Source organism: Ictidomys tridecemlineatus, chromosome 2 (genome assembly GCF_052094955.1).
Source record: "Ictidomys tridecemlineatus isolate mIctTri1 chromosome 2, mIctTri1.hap1, whole genome shotgun sequence".
Lineage (NCBI taxonomy): Eukaryota > Metazoa > Chordata > Mammalia > Rodentia > Sciuridae > Ictidomys > Ictidomys tridecemlineatus.
The window spans coordinates 76,508,194-76,530,689 of record NC_135478.1 but is presented as its reverse complement, the minus strand read 5'-3'; the positions used below and the strand labels follow the sequence as shown (position 1 = coordinate 76,530,689).

General features: G+C 47.7%; 1 protein-coding gene across 6 annotated transcripts in view; it reads right to left on the bottom strand.

Moving 5' to 3' along the window:
• Positions 1-11,784: 11,784 nt before the first annotated feature.
• Positions 11,785-22,496, bottom strand: part of Coro1c (coronin 1C) — an 83,702-nt gene continuing 72,990 nt past the window's right edge. For all 6 annotated transcript variants that reach the window (XM_013365114.4, XM_005340102.4, XM_078038966.1 and 3 more), the window contains 6 exons: positions 21,985-22,104; positions 21,167-21,271; positions 18,213-18,358; positions 15,669-15,726; positions 15,319-15,564; positions 11,785-14,158 (listed from right to left, as the gene is read on the bottom strand). In XM_013365114.4, the coding sequence (XP_013220568.1) occupies positions 14,039-14,158; positions 15,319-15,564; positions 15,669-15,726; positions 18,213-18,358; positions 21,167-21,271; positions 21,985-22,104 (795 nt within the window). In that variant the 3' untranslated portion in view covers positions 11,785-14,038. The remainder of the gene's footprint in view (positions 14,159-15,318; positions 15,565-15,668; positions 15,727-18,212; positions 18,359-21,166; positions 21,272-21,984; positions 22,105-22,496) is intronic.

The following is a 22,496-nucleotide window of genomic DNA, read 5'->3' as shown; positions in this document are numbered from 1 at the left end:
AAGTGAGGCTCTAAGCAACTCAGTGAGACCCTGTCTCTAAATAAAGTACAAAATAGGGCTGGGGATGGGGCTCAGGGGTAGAGTGCCCCTGAGTTCAATCCCTGGCACCCTCCCCCCCCAAAAAAAAAAGAAAGAAATTGGCAGCCCTCAGCCCTCAGTCTCAGGGACAGAGAAACTGAACAGACCCTCCTGAGTGCTGGAGGCCATGCATGCTCTCAGGAGCGGGAATAAGGGGTGGCAAGCTGCTTGTCCATCCCTCCTGCTGCCTGGCAGGCTTTGTGCACCTTGCAAGCTACAAATGGTCTTTACATTTTTAAATGGTTGGAGTATGTTTTGTGACACAACATTTTGCGAAATTCAAGGTTCTGGTTTGGGGGTTTTTTTGTTTGTTTGTTTGTTTGGTTTGATTTTTTGGACTGAGGATTGCACCCAGAGGCACTCAACTACACCCCAGTCCTTTTGATTTTATGTCAAGGGCTAAGGTGCTGAGGCTGGCCTCAAACTTTGCATCCTCCTGCCTTAGCCTCCTGAGTAACTGGGATGATTGACGTGCAGCACCAGGCCCGGCCAAGGTTTGGTTTAATAATCAAGTTCTCTTGGGAAACAGCTACATGCCTTGACCTACTCCTGTCGTCTGTGACCACTTTCACGGCAGAATCGAGGTGTCGCCTCACCTGCGAAGCCTCAAGAGACACACCCTTCCTGTTGACAGAGCCACCAATCAGCTCACGTAATCCTGCAATGCATGTCTGGTCATTGGAGATAAGGAAACTGAGGCCGAGAGAGGACGCACCTGGCGGAACTCGAATCCAGGCACCCGTTACAGCTCTTGACCTTGACCTCCAGCCTGTGAGGCGCAGACCACCCAGTGCCTCGGCCCCCTCACTGAGCTGCAGGTGAGCAGTCCTCAAGGTGAGACTTGGGCGGCCAGACTCGCTTTTGACAGGAGCAAGTATTACTCAGAAGATTGCGGCTCACATCGTCGTCTGGGTGATGACCGTGAAACCACATCTCACCACACCTGGCCCTTGTCAGAAGTCCCCAGGGAGCCGGTTTCTGCTTCAAGGAATAGACATTAGAAAAGACAGCCCTGCCTTCCAAAATCAAAGCGATGCTATTTAACAGAAGAGAAATGCTGGAGAAAGACCAGCAGTCCCATGCCACAGGAATCTGTCCCTCGATGAGATGTGATTCAGAGGCGAGGGTCGTATTCATGTTTGTGAAAGTTGGTGAAAATGGGTGGAAGAATCCATGAGCAGACAAACCAGTAGGGCCTGGCGTGACCTCAGCCTTGAACTGATTTGCAAGCATGGTCCTTGCAAAGGCCTGGATTAAAGAAATGTAGCTCCACCAATCAGAAACAGCCAACAGCCTAGAATCCCAACGGTTTGGGAGGCTGAGGCAGGAGGATCGCAAGTTCAAAGGCAGCCTCAGCAACTCAGCAAGGCCCTGTCTCTAAACAAAATATAAAAAAGGACTGGGGATGTGGCTCAGTGGTCAAATGTCCCTGGGTTCAAGCCAATGACACATAAGGCAACCATACAGCCAATGAAAAGGAAGAGTCTTCCACAGAGCCGAGTCAGAACCCAGGGCCTCTCTCGTGCTAGGCAAGCCCCTGAGCTACCTCAGAGACTCTTTCTGTGCCTGTCACTGATGAGCCTGCCACCAGGTCTCCTCAGTGGGGCTCCTGAACCGCTTCTGATTGGAGCTGCCTAGTTCATGAACTATCATTTGCACAAATAAAACTCTTTAAAATATCATTGTGCCTCAGTTTACTTTTTAACATACATATGAGCCTCAAGCACTCCAAATGAGCAGGTGCCCAGACCCGACAGAGGTGGTGGCCACAGCAGCCACAGCAGCAGCCACAGCCTGTGCCCATCACCTACCCCCGGATCTCTCTCCCCTTCCTCCTCATCTTCCTTTCCCCTGGCCTCCACCCACACCCGGCCTCCACCCATGCTTGGCCTCCACCCACTCCCAGCCTCCACCCATGCCTGGCCTCCACCCACTCATGCCATCATCAGAGTCTTTGCTGAGGTTATTGACGCGCTGGAAGAGGACATCAGCAGCTCTGTGACCAGTAGCGTAGCTGCCAGCAGACCCCGGTCACCCTGAGGCTGTGGTCCCTGCTGGTCACTGTGGCTCTGTGTGGACACAGGTGGTTGCAGGATCAAGGACACGTGAGGGAGCCCGGGGCCTGTGCTCCGCTCAGAGTGCCTGTCCCAGTCGCCAACTCCACGGCCAGCCCGCGTGGTCATGGAGCCACCCTGGAGGATGTGGTCGTCCCACACGGGCCCAGGGTTCTCCCGTCACCTTTGCAGGTGGTGGGCACAGGTGCCGCGGGCCGCAACAGCGGAGCTGCTCCAACCTTGACCTGGAGGGACCGCCTCCCGCTCGCCGGGTCACAGCAGGCCTTGACCCCAGGGCACCAGCAGGCACTGCGAGGTCCCCTTTCCCACGGTGCCCAGGGCAGGTGGCAAGCGTCTGCTCAGACGACTTCCACCCACCAAGCCGCCGTCGCAGACCATTGGATTGGCAGCGAGAGTGGGCGTCAAGGTGCCCAAATCAAGGAGAGCCCCCGACCCCGGCAACTCGGATCAAAATCGGGGACCCAGTGGAAGGGTCTACTGATAGGTAGGTCACCATCGCAGGATCTGCCACCAACAGTCCCCTGGCTCAGTATGTAATCAGTGCCAGCTCTCCTCGGAGACAGGCCGCACTGGGAGCAGTCCAACTGCCCACTGAAAAAATCAAGAGGTTGCTGCTCTTGGGAAGGGAGGCCCGAGGAAGGCTCCAGGATGCCCCCAAAGATCAAAGCCATGATTTTTTTTTCTTTCCCGTAATGGGGATTGAACCCAGGGTGCTTACCCCTTGAGCCACATCCCCTGCCCCGGCCACACACCCTTTTTTTTTTTTTGTATTTTATTTAAAGACAGGGTCTCACTGAGTGGCTTAAGGCCTCGCTAAGTTGCTGAGGCTGGCTTTGAACTTGAGATCCTCCTGCCTCAGCCTCCTAAGCCGCTGGGAGGACAGGCGTGTGCCACTGCCCCTGGCAGCAATGACCCTTAACATAAATAAAATATGGGGGAAAACACAGAAATCTGGTGATACAGAAATGTGTCCTTGGTGGAGGACCATTAAAGTCATTGTCAAGTTGAAGCTCTTACCCCTTGTTAGGTGGAAAAGGCAGGCTGTACAAAGGAGACAATGAGGGAGGTGAAGAGAGAACCCCAGGATGGGGGAAAATCTCCGCCAGCTCCTCTGCTGACAGAGGGTTGATGGCTAGAATATAGAGCTCAAAAAGCCTTACGCCAAAAAACCAAACAAGCCAATTAATAAATGTGCAAGTGGATTAGTTACCTCTCAAAAGAAATACAACTGGCTAACAAATATGTGAGAAAAAAGGTCCAACATCATGAGCAACTGAGGAAATGCAAATCAAAACTATCCTGAGATTTTATCTCACACCAGTCAGAATGGCAATTATCAGGAACACAGATGGCGCTGAGGGCAGGGGTGCACGCCTGTAATCCCAGCAACTCAGGAGGCTGAGGCAGGAGGATTACAAGTTTAAAAAAAAATAAAATAAAAAAGAAGGCTGGGGATGTTACTCAGTGGTTAAGTCCCTTGTACCAAAAAAAAAAAAAAAAAAAGAATACAAATGATAATAATAGATGGAGAGGTTACAGAGAACACTTTTACACTGTGGGTGGGACTGTCAATGAGTGCTACCACTATGGAAATCAGTATGGAGCTTCCTTAAAAGGCTGTTTTCAAATTTTAGGGGGAAAAAAAAGGCAGGCTAGTTAGGAGCAGAAGCCCACACCTGTGATCCCAGATGCTCAGGAGGCTGAGGCAGGAGGATGGCAAGTTCAAAGCCAGCCTCAGCAATGGCAAGGCCCTAAGCAACTCAGTGAGACCTGTCTCTAAATAAAGAACAAAATAGGGCTGGGGATGGGGCTCAGGGGTCGAGTGCCCTTGAGTTCAATCCCAGCACCAAAACAAAAACAACAACAACAACAAAACCCACTCACGATGCCCTGGGTTTCTGGGAGCTACCGGCCATTGTTCCCTCCCAGTGCTGCTCTGTCACCTTGAGGGGTCCACTCCTATAATCCTATCGCTCTCCAAGTGTTCCTCAGCGTCTGATCAGACATCATGGACTGAAACCCCAGAGAGCAACTCATTACCTAGAAGAGGGATCCGGGAGCTTTTTCCAGAAAGGGCCAGTCTTTTCAGCTTTGTGGCTCTGACACAACTATTCAACTCTGTCATTGTCATAAAAACGGCCAAGATCAATACGTAAGTGATGAGCAAAATTGTGTTCCAATAAAACTTTATTTCAAAAATCAAGTGGAGGGCCAGATTCAACTCATGGGCTGTAGTTTGCTGACCTAGAAAAATGGACATCCATTTTTGAAGGTGAACTAGGGTGGCTCCAGGTCATGTCTCTGGATTTCTTGGCATAGCACCTGTTGAGTGAGCCCTGACAAGTGTCAGGAGTTAGGATGAGCCACAAACAGAGCAGATGCCATCCCTGCCCTTGTGGGTCGTTAGTGGCCAGGTCAAAAGCCACCAGCAAGGGCTGCTGAATATGGCGGGGCCAAAGACATAGGCCTGAGGATCAGCATTGTGTCTTTAATTTGAGTTTGCTGTGTGACTGTAGGGAATTCACTTGGGCTCTCTGAGCTTACCTCAAGTGGAAAATGAAGCTTTGAGTTCTTCACGCAAAACAAAACAAACCATCAGCAAAGGTTTTAACATAGTATGGGCCACAGATGAGACCCAGCCCAGTCGCCTTGCCTCCGACTCCCTGAGTCTTTCTCTTGTAAAATTTAAAAGCAAAACCTGCCATAGGCTTTGGTGTGCCAGACTCAAGATATATAGAAGCCGCTCCTCCACTCTGAGTACAGAGATTCTCTCCCTACGTGAGAGTCAATGACTCAGATTCTCAAGATGAGTGGCAGTGCCTTGGCCTCCTTCCCTTTCTTCAGCCTCATCTCATGCTGACTCTCTGCCCTCTGTCCCTTTGTTCTCTGTGATGGCTCTTTAGTTTGTTGTTGTTGGTTTTTGTTTTTCCCAGTGTTGGGGGTAATTCCAGAACCTCATGCCAGCTAGGCAAATGCTCTATCTAGCAGCTGAGACATATCCCCATCCCCCCAATTTATTTTATTTTCAGACAAGGGTCTTGTTAAATCGCCAAGGCTGGCCTCTAACTTGTGATCCTCCTGCCTCAGCCTCCCGAGCAGCTGGGATTGCAGGGGTCCCAACAAGTCTTCTTAAATTTGCAGGTGGAGTTTCTTCTGCCTGGAGCACTCTGTGCTGCTCGCTGTCCCAGTAGCTGCCACTTGCTCTTCAGACCCCACCTCCTCAAGCCTTGCCTTACTAGCCTACCCCTACTCCATGATTTTCAAATCCTGTGCCCTGCTCTTGCCTGTCCCGTGTCTGTTTCCCTGGAAGCTCCAGCAAACTCCATGTCTGTTGTGGTCACCTTTGGGGGCCATGCTTGCTGTGACTGGTTGGTGAGGACGCAACGCTCCCCCCACCCCCACCCGGCACGAGAGCAGCCTGGGTGTGGAGCAGGAATTGCAGTGAGCTCAGCCAGTGGGTGCTAGGGTGCTCTCTGCACTGGAGTCAGTAATGGGCTAGCCTCGGAACCTAGGGCTGTCTGGAGTCCTTCTGGGGAAAGTGTGCCCCTGGGTGTTGACCAAGGGTCTGTCACTGTCGCAACAGTCCCTCTTAAAGCAGAAAGTGTTTCACTGGGCCTCCCTTGAACCTCTGCCACAAGCAGTTTGTACAAGTGAAGACTGGGACTGTCAGACAACCTACAGCCTCCGTGGACGAGGACGCCCCTGAGGCTCGACCCCGCAATAGACCCAGGCATCCTTATTTCAGCCAGTGGATAAAGCTGCTCATAGATTTTGGAGGGCATCATGTCCCTGTGCCCACCCCTGCAGCCTGCAAGCTGCATTTGTGCAGTGACCTATCTTATTGCCACTTGCTCCTAGTTATTTCCAGGCAGGGACTCCTGGGGACGAGCGCTGCCCTAATAAAACCTAATAATGCCATAGAACAAAGAGGAAGCGCTGAGCTTAATTTCACCTGCTGTTTGCCAGGCCTAGGATGGTCGACGACACATTCAGTCGTTAAGGAAAATGAACAAAAATGAGGCGTTCGTGGAATCCTGGCAACATGTAGATGGGCATGGGCCACACCTGACATGCCAGTGTCATCTGCAATTTTATAATCTATTTGTAATTCAAGGGGATCTGCTGCCCTCCCCAGCAAGATGCCCCGAACGGCGGGCGGGGGGGGGGGACACAGGTGGCATCCTTCACAGCATCCCACTTGTCTCCCCAAGTGCCCACTCTTCTCCAGGAAGCTGAGGTTCTGTGAAGGGCAGGTGGATGGAGCCCAGGGGGCAAAGCCCCTGCTTCTACCCGAGACCAGCTGGCCTGCTGGCTGGTTGCTCCAGGACAGTGGGGGTTTGTTTTGTTTTTAATTTACCCACCATGGGATCCATGGGGTCCTGTGCTCAAAGGAAAGCCAAGCTCTCATAGAACAGACCACGAAGAGCTGCTGACTTCCCAAGAGCCCAGACCTGGAGGGGAGAAGGAGTCCCCCCCACGGCCTGCCCTCCCCGCCCAGCCTCCTGCCTTCTAAGGGGCACACGCTTGCCCATGTGAATCACTGGAAGAGGAAATGGTTACTGGGGGCCTGCCATGCCAGGATTCAATTCCCCTCCTCAAATAGGAACAGATCCTCAGGGGATTCACTTTCAGTCCCCCAGTCCGGCTGCTCATCCGGGCAGCCTCAGGAGCTGGGTTCTGGGTTGGAGGTGGCAGGGTAAGGCCATTCCCCTGGAAAGACAAGAGCAGGGGCTCCCGGCTCCCAGGAAGCTGAGGCAACCAGAGGCCGGACACGGGCAGGACCCAAAGCTAGAAGGCCAGAGGACAAAGAAACGTAGAAATGTGCTCCAGACCCAGGAGGAGCCCAGGCCTGGGACAGCCATCCTTGAGCACTGGGCCTCCGTGGGCACCAGGCGGAACAGACCCTTGGGGACTGGACCTCAAATCACAGGGGTCTGCATATCTGATGGAGAGACCTGTAGATGTGAACGCTGGTTGCAAACTCAACTGGCTCACAGGGCCACAGGCGTGCTGGGGCCTCCTTGGAGATGCAGATGGGCCTCAGGGACAGACTTGGGGAACTGAAGGGGCCCAGAGGCCTTTCTCCACCACCTGCTCTGCCCGAGTGCTCCCCAACTCCCAGGTCCCCATAAAGGAAAACTCAGATGTGTCACCACTGCAGGTGGCACTGGAGGCTGGCCCAGCCCGGGGTTGACATGGTCAGAGGTCAGATTCTGGAAGCCAAGTAGAGCTGAGCAGGTAATCCAACAGATGCCCGTACCCCAGACACGTCTCTATCATTTCCATCACTCGACAGATATCCATTGACACACTGGGCCAGATCCTGGGAATCCCGATAAGGGAAACAAGTCCCTGTCGTCATAAAGTTCATATTCATTTGAGAGACAGTCAAATGGATTCCAGTGAGCTGTTAGATGCTGTGGGGGTTAGGCACCTGTCATGGGAAAATGTGGGCAGGGTATGGAGGTGCCGTTCTCTCGTGGCTATCAGGTGGGGTGCTGAGTGCAGTCCCTGGAGGCGGGGGAAGGATGGACCCACGGGAGGGTAGGAGGCCTCTCAAATTGGAGCATCAGTTGAGGTGGCAGGGTAGGTCGCGCAGGCTCTCCTGGGCCAACCATAAGGGCCTTAGACCTTATTGTGAGTGAAACAGGAAGCCAACAGAGGGCTTTGAGCTCAGCGACGTGGCCAGGGAGCACTTTCTTTAAGGACTAGGCAGTATATATTTATTAAGCTTTGTTCCCACAGACTGTCCCCACCCAACTTTTCTGGGAATAGAGAAAAAGCAGCCATGGGCAATATGTGACGTGTTCCAAAAAACTTTATTTGTGGAAACAAGAACTTGAATTGCATATGGTTCTTACCTGCCCCAACCCCACTTAAAAATGTAAAAACCATTCTTATTTTATGGGCTAGATAGAAACTCCCAGCAGGGTGGGTTTGGCCTTAGTTTGTCTTTATACTTTAAATGGTCTGCCTGGCTGAGGCTTGGAGAACAGGCTGAAGTTGGGGAGCTCTGGTTTCGAGGTCTGGCGTCACTGCCTGGGTAATGGGCACCCAGATGTGTGGGCAAATGCTTTAAGTGTGGGCTCCGCTAGACAAGGGGAGGACGAGCCACTCTTCTTCAGCCACCTTGGCAGAATTTGTTCTAGAAAACATTACTTGGAAGTGAAAAGGGGAACAGGTGGCTGGAAGCAGAGAACCAGTTACAAGGCTGTCAGGAAATGGCCTGGCTTCTCTGTGGGGCAGGAGGGTGTCTGGCAGGTGGCCCTCAGAACCTTCACCTTGTACTTTCCGTGGAATTGTGAGCCTCAAGGAAACTGGGTAGGGCAGTGACAACCCCTCTGTCTTGAGAACTGTGTTTGAAGACAGCCCGAGCAGTCGGGAGTCTGTGAATGATGGGGCACTTGACCTGCGACCGCCCACAGAGCACCTCAGCATGGAAGTGAATCTACAGCTTCCCGGTTCTCAGTGCAAGAGCTTGAACGGTGTGCTGAGAGCTTGACGGCTGATTTTCACCGTGCTTTAGTCTGAACACCTTTCCTGGCTGGATCCTGGGCCCGCTGTATCAGCCCCTCACACTTGTCAGCACAAGTCTTGGCGCAGTGAAAGCCCAGATGGACAGAACTGGTCTAGGGGACAGGGGACGGGGGATGGGGGATGGCTGGGAAACAGGTGACGATGCAGGGCTGTGGGGAAGGTGTGCGCACCCCGCAGTGGTGAGGCTGGACAGACACACAGCCAGTCCCCCAGCCAACAGTTCATCAGGGCCCACCAGACTGGCGTCTCCTAGCCAACTCCTTCCACCTGAAAATTTGTGATGAACTGTTTGCTGGTTTCTGGCTCAGGGATGAGGGATGCTGGAGGAGTCAGCCAACTTGGACTTCAGCTTAGACCCAGCACTAGGGGTTGGACCACTGAGCTCCACCCCAGCCCTTCCTAAGACAAGGTTGCTAAGTTACCAGGCCTGTCCTCCAACTTGTGATCCTCCTGTCTCAGCCTCCCAAGCTGCTGGAGCCACCGGTATACATGGGCCTGCACCAGGCATCAGACTTGAAATCTCACACATCCATCCAGAGTGGTGCTCAGAGACAGCTGGGACCCAGACAAAGCCCATCAGAACCTACATATTCTTTATCCTTGTTAAAAACATATTTCCCAGTTTCTGTGGCCTTCATGTTTTATCATCTTAAGGTCTTAAATGATTTGTGTGTGGCTGATCTATTGTTTCCTTTGTGATTTATTCCACACTCTGGGGTTTCAAGTCTTTCCCCCAGCTATCTTAATGCCTCGGCACCATTTATTTCCCAGCAATTTGTTTATTTTAATAATTGTTGATTTATCACTAATATATTAATTTTAATTATTTTGCTGGGAATGAGAAAATCAACTGAAAATTTAGAAAATCAGATCTGAAGCCTGGTGTGGTGGTGCACACCTATAATCCTAGCAGCACCTCAGAAGGCTGGGGGCAAGAGGATTGCAAACTTGAGGCCAGACTCAGCCTCAGCAACTCAGTGAGGCCCTAAGCAATTTAGCGGGACCCCGACTCAAAAATAAGAAGGAAGGGCTGAGGATGTGGTTCAGTGGTAAAATGCCCCTGGGTTAAATCTCTGGTACCTCAAAAAACAAAATAAAAACTCAGTGTAATAAAGATGACTCACAACTTCCACCTACAACTTGCAGTAACATTTCTGGTGTTTATTTAACATGTAAATGAAAATTATTCACACAGATCCTTAAAAGGGTCTGTCATAAACCACCTGAGTGAAGCAGATTGGCTTCTGCCCATCTTTTTTTTTTTTTTTGCTGGGGGTAAGGGCATCGGGGATTGAACCCAGGGGCACTTGACCACTGAGCCACACCCCCAGCCCTATTTTAAATTTTATTTAGAAACTGAGTCTCACTGAGTGGCTTAGGGACTCATGTTTGCTGAGGCTGGCTTTGAACCCTGATCCTCCTGCCTCAGTCCCCTAAGCTGTTGGGATGACGGGTGTGCGCCACTGCTCCTGTCCTGGCTCACCCAGGTTCCTAAGAGGCCTAACAGGCACCGCCTTCCTTGCCCATCTTGATGCTGAGCAGACAAGCCAACTGATGTCACTGAAGGCCACGTGGTTTCAAGGGTGAGCTATGACAACTGTTTAAACACAAATTTAACTTTTTCTTCCTGACATCAGTGACATAGCTCATGGTGGGCTACTTCAAATACCCAGAAGCAGTTGTTGGTGGACACCCAGCACCCAGAAATAACATACTTTAACTCAGAGAGACAGATTTCTACAACAAAACTGGAAGCCACTTCATTTAACAATGTCTTTTCATTATTTCCTATGTGATGATCTTTTAAGTGACTGTAAATAACCACCCAACATTATAGCGCGTGAACCTAACACATAACGTAAACACATTCCTTCTGCTCTTCATCTTGCAATTCCTAAGCATATGGCCCAGTGGTTCCAGGGAGACAGAATTCCCACAGGTGAAAGTCTTGGGTCAAAGGGTAGAAGAGGGGCTGGGGTGGTGGCTCAGTGCTCTCCTAGCACGTGCGAGGCCCTGGGCTCCAGCCTTAGCACCATATAAAGATAAATAAATAAAGGTATTGTGTCCATCTACAACTAAAAAATTAAAAAAAAAAAAAAAAAAGGTAAGAACACCTCAGACTTTGGGTACAAGGGGTGGACTCTCTCCAGGAGGGCGCAGCCACCCTGCACACATCCCCATGGCAGTGGGGTGAAGCCCACCGCCCTGGCATTCTCTGGAGGGCAGGCGCTGCAGTTTGGAACAAAGAGCATGGTCTAGCCTGGGCACCAAGTATCTCCTTCAAAAGGAAGGGACATGACTCATGTCCACAACCCAGTGATAATTTCAGGACATTTTAATGTGGCTACATAAAGTGAAAGGATCATTTAGAGTCAACAGATTCTTAAGACCCAACAAAAAGTTTTTCTGGACGTAGGACACACATCAAGGGAAGTAACCTTTAAAAAAAATGGAAGTTCTCCCCAGACAAGGTCTGGCTGTCTGTCTGGGGACAACATGATAGCCTTTTAGGTCTTCTGGCAAAGAATCAAGGCGGCCAAGCCAGAAAACAAGTCAGTTATAAACAGACCACCATGCGCCTGCCCCCTGACCGTGGGTCTGCAGACAGCATCTGCCAACTTCTGCTCCCTGCAGCCCCGAGCTGGCCAACACTCGGGCTGCCATCTTGCTCACAGACAAGACATCTTTAGGACAAGGCACCTGAGGCGGCGGCTTTGTGAGGACTGTCTGTCACATTTATAGTAGCTGCAGCCACGCCAAGGATCAGCTCATCGTGGTGACCACGGAGGGTGCACACCACAGGCTGGCTGTGTGGCCAGTTATGGGCACTACTCTCATCTGACTATACGGAATCCTCCTCCTTATTCCAAGATAGGAAAGGGGCCACACTGGAGACAGGGTGCTGCAGGAATCTGAAGAAGCCACCCACCCTTGAAGGGCCCTCTCGAACTCAGCTGCTCCCCAACCCCCAGGACTCACCTCAGAGAGTGGAGAGTCACCAGGCTGGTCCCAAGAGCCAGAGAAGCTGTGCTGGACAGGGAGGCACAGGCTGCCTCAGAGACGGCTGAGGTGCGAAAGAAACACGGGACACCAATTTGTAATCAATGACTTTTATCTTTGAAAATGGAAGCAAGTGTTTTGACAGAACACTATGGTGCTCTATAAGAGCCGATCTAGGAGTAATTCACTGTCCTCCTCTGGGATGTCACGGCATTTTTTTAAAAAAAGAAGACGACGACAAAACAGGGAAAATAATCCACAATGCTTCAGGCACCTCCTTGGGCCTGGATGGGCATCCATTCATTAAATAAGCAGAAACTACAAACTAAGGTCAGGGTGACGGTCCCTCGCCCTCCCTCTTCTCTTCGAACCACCTTTCCTATAGGGTTCCACCAACCACAAAAATTCTTTACTTAATTTGATATCAGAACCTTAAAACATTTCTGAATCTTAGAAATGAAGGTCCTTTAGCAGATTACATTGATAAAAAAACAATGTAAGTTTGACTTATGTCCTTGTGATGACTGTTTTCTTTACATCTCGTTATCCACTTCTATATTAAAAACACACACATACATACACACAAAACTCAACATTCAGATGCCCTGAAATTGTGGAGACAGCAACCCCAATATTGTTGGTTAAGAACATGGTACCTTTTCTGCTAGGGCAGTACCAAGTGGGGACAGGCCTTCCAACTGGCTGCCACCATACTCTGCCTCATCCTGGCTCCCTGACCACACGGCTTCCAGTCAGCCCCGTACCCATCCCAGTGCACACACACGAGAAAGTCCCCCACGGCCCCCGTGCACTCCACGGCTCATTCAGGCACACTTCAGCCCTTCCAGAACAGAGGCTCGTCCAGTCTGGTTTTGCAAACATGCAATTGAGATCATGGAAGTGCAGCAAAGTTCCAGCTAGCCTAAGAACGAACAGGTGACTAGCATTGGTCTCTGACCCACTCCGGGTCCAGGAAGCCTCTGCAGCCCAACACCGCTATGAGCTGGAGAACTGGTTTGTGTGCGGGGGCAAAGAGGCATGTCCATACGTGTGAAAGCTACGGCCAGGCCTGCACTCCCTCTTCTGCCTCGCGTTCTAGGCCATTCTCCTCAGTCTCAACACTCAACAGCATCTTCTGGCCTCATTTTGCTGAATGTGATTAGGGCTAAGGGCAGGAAGATGGGCAGGACGATGGGCAGGACTGCTGGGCCCCGAGGGACATGCAGCAGACAGAGGAGGGAGGGCAGGAGCTCTGTGGGTGTAAAGAGAGCTGCTCCTTCTCCAGCATTGTTCAGGACAGTGGCAGGCCACCGGGGCTGCTCGCCTTCAAGCTCCCTGCCCAGCACATCGCAAGAGCCGGGTAAGCTGCTGAGACAGGCAAGAGGGGACACTCAACAACATGCGCACGCTCTGGTCCGAGTGCCCCTGTCAAGTACGGACCGCAGCCTGAGCAGTGAGGTGTGGAGTGATGAATGTGACAGAGCCTATGTGTGACAAACTGCAGGGACACATGCTAGTTTGGTTAGATTATAATCATCTGAAGTACAGAATCAAGAAGCAAAATTCCATTCTGGTACAACCACCCAATTTCTAGAAAAGAGAAAGGAAAGAAAGGAAGAGATACGATGTACACTTTTTTGGATCAGAAGACTCAACGGAATGAGAGGGTAGTGAGAAGGTCCACATGATTCTTCAAGTCTTCCTTCCGCAGTCATTAAGATGACCAGGCTTGTGCTGCCAGTGGCTACTGCTCTGATTGTTCTCAGATGAATGTTTATACAAAATAATATCTTCATCTAGTTTATAAACATACACAGTGCTGTCCCTTTCAAATTAAGGAAAAAAAATCACACACAAATACTGCGAAGTAGCAAAATATAAAGAAAAAAAGCTACTTTTGGTTTTGGCAACATTAAAAAAAGAAAGAAATATAAAAAGCAATGTGGCATTGGTCCCTATTCATTTAAAAAAAAGTACTTGGGCATGACACTGAATTGGAATTGGTTTGTTTTCTAAAATTCAGAATATCTGGGATTTTAAAAGTAGCACTTTTGTCTTTAAGAGTTCAAAAAGTCACATAACACTTAAAACATCAAAAAAGCTTTCTGATAAAAAGCTCAGCTTTTTTTTTCTTTTTTCCTTTTCTCCTTTTTTTTTTTTTTTTTTGCAAATTTGGGAGTTGCTCGAGTTCTTACTGGAATGTGGCCTATCGCTGCTGGTTGACAACTCTGAAATGGAATGTCTCCCAATGGCAGTGCCTCCCCCTCCACCCTCCCTCGGACCACACCAACAACCAGCTACCAAAGCCCAAGTTCTCACTCCCAGGTTCCGGAGGGTGGGAGGAACCTTCAGGCTGCTATCTTCGCCATCTGCTGTTCTAACTTGGAAATACGCTCATCTTGATTGCAGATTGTGTCTTTTATAGATTTGATTTCTTTTAAAATTTCATCCAACTTGGCTTCGTTTTGCTGAGAAAATAAAAAGGGGGACAGTGATTAGAAAGCAGTAAACAAACTTCAACACGATTCAGACTACAGGACTTAAAATATAACTTTCTGTTTGGCAAATGGCAAACCAAAGTCATCAAATTGGAAAAAGAAGTCACAACCTGCCACATGTGGGCCTTATGAGAACATAACTGCTGCTGTTCGGTCCCTCTGAGACCCCAAAGCACTGCCTGTGCACTTACTCAGACTCTGTCAGGTCACAGACTGTAGGACAGGACTGGGCGAGGGGTGATTCCTACCAAAAGGCTGCTGAGCCTCTCAACCCGCTAGACAGGTCCTGGGAGTAGAATTCCTGGGCCTCTGTTAGCTTTTCTAAAGAGGACTGAGCCTCCCCCACTCAGAGCTGATCCAGAAACTCTACAGCCACCAAAGGCTGGGTACTGGCTCCTTGTCAAGGACCAAAATGTCAGCTCCTCCAAGGCACTGTACCTCCTCGTTCCTCCACCTTCTCAGTGACCAAACTCCCCCTCCCCCGTCCCCCACCCCTGGCCCCCAGCCCACGCACTCCCTGGATCTTCTCCTCCCAGGACCTGATTCCCAGCAGCGTCAGTATTCTGTGGCCACAGCAGGTCTTCAGTGGTAGGCTGGGTGCTCACCTCTGCCATGACTTTGCCAAGATCGTCTTGTGGTAGCCCACACACTGCCAGATCCTGCCTTCACCACACCACTTGACAGTACCCTGACACTGCCACCACTGCCTGCTTCCAGGAACCTTCTCTTCCTGGCTCCTGGGACCTTGCCCTCCCATGTGGTTTCATTTCTACCCAAATCATAGGAGGGTTTGGGCAAAAAGAAAAACCCACAAACGTCCTATTCACTCTCAGAGATGGTGGTAGACTGATATCTATTCCAGGCATTGTTTATGAAAATATAATAAAAATATAATAACCAAATAATTAATAATATAATAACCAGAGCTAAAGGAGCCAAGGGTGACCATAACTCATCAAGTCACGGGCCCCAGGACTTTCTTAGGCCCAGTGCATGTTATGAGGCACTGAAAGCTCCGGGGTGTCCACAGCCGGAACACTATTCAGCAATGCCCTGCATAACAGAGGACTTTGCAGGGGAGACAAGGCATGCACAGATCAAGCACAGCCTCAAGTTGCTGTGCTCCTCACCACACTAGTCGTGTCCGTGGTCTTCTTGGGGACATTGATCAGGTCACACTTCTTGTTTGCAGTGGGCTTGCTGTCCAGAATGTTCTTCTTGACCACTTTGAGATCCCTGTTTTTGCCTGGAATGTAGCCGTGCTTCAAGGAGATGAGGATTGGGTCAGCGTTCTTCCCCTCAAACCACTCTTCTGCCTCCAGCGCAGCCTCGGGGCCTGCCGTGTCTGGGTACAGGTCATCTTGGAAAAGGTCAGACTGCAAAACACATTTGGAGGAACGCTTCAGTAAGGAAGGAACCAGTTCTGGGTCTGGGATTTAAAACAAACAAACATGGATTGCCTAGAAAGCTGGGCACTTACCTTCCTGGGAACAGTCATGATAATGGGCTCACATTTTCTCTCATGCAGCTTGAAGAATCTTCAAAGGAAAAATAAAGACAAAGTTCCATAAAGCGAAATATGACTGAGTAACAGGATCAAGAACTGTTAACTACAATGCTGGGGGATATGGGAGATGAACGCTTCTTTACCCCTCACCTCTGATCCACCCTGGCAGTAGGTACTTAAGCGGTCCCATTTTCCCACTTCACAGATGAGCTCGGCATATCTCTGCCAGAAAATGGCAGACTGGAGACAAGGACCATGAGATTAGGGGGATCCCCACCTGTCTGCTACATGGTAACTTTTTCACTATTTCCAGTACTGTGACAGTCAATCTGCAAATACCTGGGGCAGAAGGACTGTGGTGGAAATAGTAGCAACACTGGGACTGATTCACTTGTGAAAAAGTTACCATGTAGCAGACAGGTGGAGATCCCCCTAATGTGAAGCTGTCACTACACCCTGCATGCCAGGTCTTCTGCCAGCTTGAGCAGTTGAACATTTGTGAAGTATAAATATGATTTTTTAAAAATCATATTTATATATGATTTAGGAATCCTAGGAAGTAGATTTTGGTTTGGGGTAGATTTTGTCTTTTGGGGTTTTTTTTGGTGGAGGGCAGCAGGTACTTGCAATCCTCCTGACTAGGCTCCCGAGTTGCTGGAATTTCAGCTGTGCACCACAACACCTAATGACATTTAGGTATCCAAACAAACCCCACATCAAGGAAAATTTGAAATTATCCAAAACGTGGAAAGCAAACTGCATTATCCTATGGAGGAGCAAAAAATATCCTCTAATTGAAGAGGAAAAGGGATAGAATTTTCTTTTGCATCTCACAATAAACAAAACTAAAAATTATAATAAAAGTGATAGGAGAAGCCAATTTCTTCCCAACCAGGAAGGGAAATAACCGAGAGTTCTTGCCAAAGTTCTTGGCAAGAGAGGGAGCCACAGTGAGCTCCGGCAGAGGGGCACATGCTGGGCAGCACTCAGATGAAACAAGAGCCGATCGTGGCTTTGCCAGTCAAGGTGTTCCCCAAACCACATTTTAAAAAACTGCCGCGTCAAACTTGCCTATTCACTATTTCAATAGGGTCACAGATAAACCAAAAGCCATTTTAAAGAAAGATTTAGAGAAAACTACGCAGCAGCAGCAGCACAGTGAAGGAAGCCTGTGGCCCTGACTTCCAGCTGGGCCAGGGCGATGCAGCCTCTCCAAGAGCGTGTCCGCCCCAGCCCTGGCTCCTCCTCCATAAAATGGGCATAAAAACACCCTCTTCCTGGGTTGTGGGGAGAAGCAGAAGAGGTCACCCACGGTGTGTTTACTTCAGGGTCCGACACGTAATCAAGGCTCAGCACAGATAGACAGGAGGGTCCCGAACAGCTGTGCTCAAAGTTTTTCTTGAATGTGCTCCTAAATAATTGGGTGTAATCTTAAGTTCAGATTCAATCCTTTTAAACCACACTTGGGTTAGTCTGGTCAAACCATAATTCTGGATTATCTGGGACAGCTATCTTTCATTGTCCCAGCTATTTAAAAAAATAATGACTAATATAAATCAAGGGCTGGAGCTATAACTCAGTTTATATTCATATAAAGTTTATAAAAATTATTTTTCTATTATTTTTATTTTTTTAAATATTTATTTTTCAGTTGTAGTTGGACACAATATCTTCATTTTATTTATTTATGTTTATGTGGTGCTAAGGATCAAACTCAGGGCCTCAAATGTGCTAGGCAAGTGATCTATTGCTGAGCCCCAGCCCCAGCCCTCCTATTATTTTTAAAGATTTAAGTATCAATTCTTAATCATGTGACCAGAGGAGAAAACATTTTTGGTTGCTGCTATTTTGTTTGTTTTGGGTGCTGGGGTTTGAACCCATACAAACTTTAAAAGTCTATATAAACTTCATGATATACTAACGCATGGTATGATTGATAGTGTGCTGCTATTCTGTTGTTTAAAGTGGTCACTGGCCACTGGGTGTCTGTTGAGTATCTCCTGTTGACTACTGTGAAAAAAAAAGGGCCCATAGGAGGCCCACTAGTATTATAGGATATAAACTTCAAATTCAAGACAAGTATAGATAAGTAAAAGTCATACAACACAGCTGAACTTCCTAAATCAAACTAGCCTCACAAATCATTGTAGAACCCTGCATTCTCTAGTTTAGGACCAGAAGGATCCACAACCCAGGATGGAGCTCAGTCCTATCCCCCTGAGAGCAGAAAGCCACCCCCTTTCCATTCCAGGGCCAGGTTCTCACCTGCCCACCCCCCAGGGGACCATGGCCACAGCCTCAGCTTGGAGTCAGAGAGGAAGGTGTCACTATTTCACTAAGTGTATGCTATACCTCAGCTCTGCCACTGGACTGCTAAGCTCCCAGTTATATGAGCAGGACACACCCACATACAGGGGCAGGGAGCCTTGGGCACACAGAAGGCCATGGAACTGTGTGGCCCTGGTGCTACACCAACGGCATGAACAATCGCAATACTTTATGATATCAATTTGTTACCTGGCAATTTCACATTTGTTAACGTCGAGTCCTCTCTTGGGCATGTAACCCATGCCTCTCTGAGGCTCCTTGCTGCTGAATGTGTTGAGGTAGTGGACATATGGGGATTCATCCGTGATCTCAAAGTATCGAATACTGCTGTCTCCCTACAAAAAAATCAGAGATGAGTTCATCTTTAACAGTATCTGAAACAGCGAGTTTGGGAGGGTGTCTCTCTCCTGTGCGGCCCAGCACTCATGGGGACTGGGCCTCAGGGGCTGACCTTTTTTCACTTTCATAAAGAGGCTGACCTGAAGTATGTAAGGTTCTTTTCCTCAGAGATTGAGCCCTCACTACTGACAGATCACTACCATGCCCTTTAAAAGATCTCCTCCATATTTCTGCCCAACAGTTCAACATCAAAAGTCAAACAAAAGAGTGAATTGCTGAGCATGCAGTCACTGATTGTAGGATCTGCTCCCTGATCCCACATAGCACTGTTCACAGATCTGACAGCTCAACACCAGACAATCTGACAACAGCAAAAAGTGAGATTTTTCTAATTAAGAAACATCAGTTTTCATGAGCATTCGTTCTTTTTTTTTTTTTGATAATTTTTAGTTGTAGATGAACAGCATGCCTTTATTTTATTTGCTTATTTTTATGTGGTACTGAGGATTGAACCCAGTGTCTCTCATGTGCTAGGCAAGGGCTCCCCCACTGAGCTACAGCCCCAGCCCTTCATGCGTACTCTTAAATTAAGCTTCAAAAAGAAGAACTATCTCTTTGTAATGTGTAAAATTCTACAGTTATCATATTTAGAACAGTCATATTTTTGGGAGATCTGAAGTCTGAGGCATATGCTAATCTAAGCATAAATAACAGTTACACCCTTACAGGAACCTAAACAATGAAGGTGGCCCTATCTGGGGGGGAGGAGAGACAGAGACAGACAGACACACACACACACGCACGCACGCACGCACGCACGCACACAAGAAGACAAAAAGAGCTAGGCAGTATGATGTCCTAACAAGACTCTTGGTTCTCATAGTTTCCATCTGTTTCAATGACTTAAAGATATAAAGCAATGGAAAAGAAGCTAAGCACATACTAGTCATTTTCTACATATCGTAAATGATTTTCCATCTCACACCAATACTACCTGTAAATTGCTCATTTGGTTTGTTTTAATGCAGCAAGGGTGAGGCCTATGTACTTAACAGCTGTTAACATCTGCAGTAAAGTGACTTTCAAGGAAACAGACAAGATCTCAGATTCTAGGTAACTGACCTAAAAAGAAATGCAAAGTAGCTCAGAAGCACCCTCTGTCAACTGTGGAAAGGAAACCATCACCCACAAAGGTGGCTTTCTAACAGGTTTGGGGAATACAACAAAAGCACCTTTTTTTATTAAGTATTTTATTTGCAACTAAGCTTGTTAACACTATAATGACAATGTACAAAGAATAGTGTTGCAGTTTTTGGTTAGATTTAAATCAAAGACATCAATTAATAAGGAATCTTCAAGTGTGAATATTCCAGAAATTTCTCTAAACCATCTGATCAAAACAACTGTCTCTGAATATTACCTTAAGTGTGGAAGGTATTGGCATACATTTGAATTAAGCTTAATTTTTTTTTTCAAAATAAGCCATAATTTAAAAAAATATTCTATATTCAAACGAAAACAATATTAATAGAACTTTCCTTTCCAGGAAACAATATAAAGGAAACAAGGCATTTTGTAAAATGTGGTCCTGAACAAGTCACAGTTAAAAAACAAATGTATACTTAACTCCACCTTCCTCAAAACAGAGGCTACTCTCTGCTCTGCAGTCTTGGAAATAAGATGAAGAAGAGCCTGTGAGCAACTTCGGGTAGGAGGTTACCCATTTGTACAAAGCTCAAGTAATTGAAAATGGACACCTCAGTGAGGGAACCTCATCAAGGAATCTGAATTGTGTTTTTAATAACTGATACAAAGGTGAAGTGGGTCTGGAATACATCAAGAGCAGCATTCTTACTATTATTTCAACTACAAAAAGTTCTAAGGAATTCAGCCTGAAAAAAAAAAAATAAGGAACTGTGAATTTATCATTTCCAAAAGTGAAATTTATCATTTCCAAAAAAAAAAAAAGGAACTGTGAATTTATCATTTCCAAAAGTTTAGTGACACTGAGGTCGTAAGACAGGAGGAGGTGCTCTGACTTCAGGGTGGCATCTTCCTGTACCTAACAGTTGTCACCTTCTGAAACCTTTTTGTCGTCAGTGGAAATCTTCAAGCCCAGGGTTCTAATGCTGAACCCCAGGAACCAGAACCATCGAGACAGCCCTGGAGAGTCTTGGAGGCTGTCAGAGCTCACTGCACATAACACTGTTCTCTTCACAAGCCCATGGCAGGTGGCACTGAGAACATACTCACTGATCTAGGGTTATGTGATAGTTTCCAGCATTAAATGTGACATACCAGCCCCATACCTAATAACAATGCAGACAGATCCAAAATCACCTGTTGTGCAGAAGTAGTCGGTGTAAACAGAAAACCAGTATGTCCTCTTTTATGTCTTGTGCTGCTTGGGATAGAACCCAGGGCCTTGCACACTCTAGGTGACCAGTGAACAATACCTGTCCAGGCGCATCATCTCTTTTTCACTGGAGGCCTGTAGTGAAGATTCCCCAACAGCAGCCATCCCAAAACTCTAGCCCAATCCCTGTGTTAGTCAAAAGCACTGAACAGAGTATGTTATCACTACACAATTCACAAACCGTGATCTAGAGATCTTATCTCAGCTTAAGACACACAAAGTAGAAAACTCAGAAACCTTAAATGATGGGGCTGGGAATGAATTCATTGGGTGTAAAGTGCCTGCCTAGCACACGTGAGGCCCTGTGTTTGATCCTTAGCACTTAAAAAAAAACAAAGGGTGGGGGGTACGGAATATACTTTTCAATTTAATATTGAAATCAGTTTACCTTTCCACATAAGTAAATGATACTGGTGTCAGGATCATAGAAAGGCAGCAAAACCCCATTGCTAGTGTCCATTTCATGAAGAGCAATTGGTTCCTGCATGTTTTTCTGAAAATAAAACATATGTATATGTCTCTTCGTTTTTACAAGACAAATTTTATAACTTATTAGACATTCTTGAATTAAGTGAGCCATTTTCCAAGAATAACATAAAGCTTAAACAATGCACATATAAATTTCATTCACATAAACACCAGGAGGGATCAAACTCACTGAAAATTATATGGATTTGACAACATAAATGTGTGACTCCATGACAAAGATTGACAGTCCTTTTCTTCTGAGCACATTTCTTTTTTTAAAGGTACTTTTTTCCTTATTATAAAATAAATACGTATACAAACTTTCAAAAAGTTAGAAGACGTAGAGAACATTGTAACTGTCTCTAGTTCAGGGTTTCTTCCCACTTCCACTAGTTATGAATGCTTTCCCAAGCATGACTATTTTGACTTAGACATTTAATTATAGTCTGTGAAATATAAATAAGTGTAGAATTGATTTCCTAAATCTAAAACATTGGATTCTTTGCACATTCTTTTTTAAAAATCTAGTCAGCATAAGGCTCCCTGGGAGTAACAAGAACGCATTTTTGAAATATTCACTGCCTATCTCCAGTGAGGACAGGAACTTGACGTCTAACTGACAACAAGCAGGAGTTCAGAACACCACACTAAGAATCCTATATTCATTCACTTAACAACCCAGAGCCCCAACAGAGAGAATGCTCTGTGAAGCACACGGGAGGCGAGGAGGGAACCTACGGGATTCCAGAGTGCCAGCTGCCGCTCACTCATGCGACTGAACCCAGTGGTAAAGACGTTGCCGTCAGCCAGGAAGATGGCTCTCATGGGCCTGGCTCCCTCGTGGGCCTTCTCCTTCTCCTGGGAGTGAGAGCAAGAGGCACGTTATGCACATTCAAACTGCAAGAAGGAAAGGTGAGAAAACCACATGTTGACCCTCCCTCACCCCACCTGTCACCTACACTCTCCTGATGTGGACTATGAACCCAAGGTGAGGAATCAGAGCAGCACTAGTGACCTGTCAAAGTCCCCCAGCTAGCTAACAAGCAAGAGCTCCAGGATCTGACTCAAAACCTCACTCCTTCCACCACATCCTGTTGCCAACCCAGATCCACACACTGCAGACACAGGACATAGAAGGACTCTGCCAATGCCTTGTTTTTCAAGACAGTTATAACTTGAAGGCTGGGTGTAGGCTCTGATTTCTACCAGCACTACCAGACATCAAGAAGTTGAGTCTAATTAACCCCTTT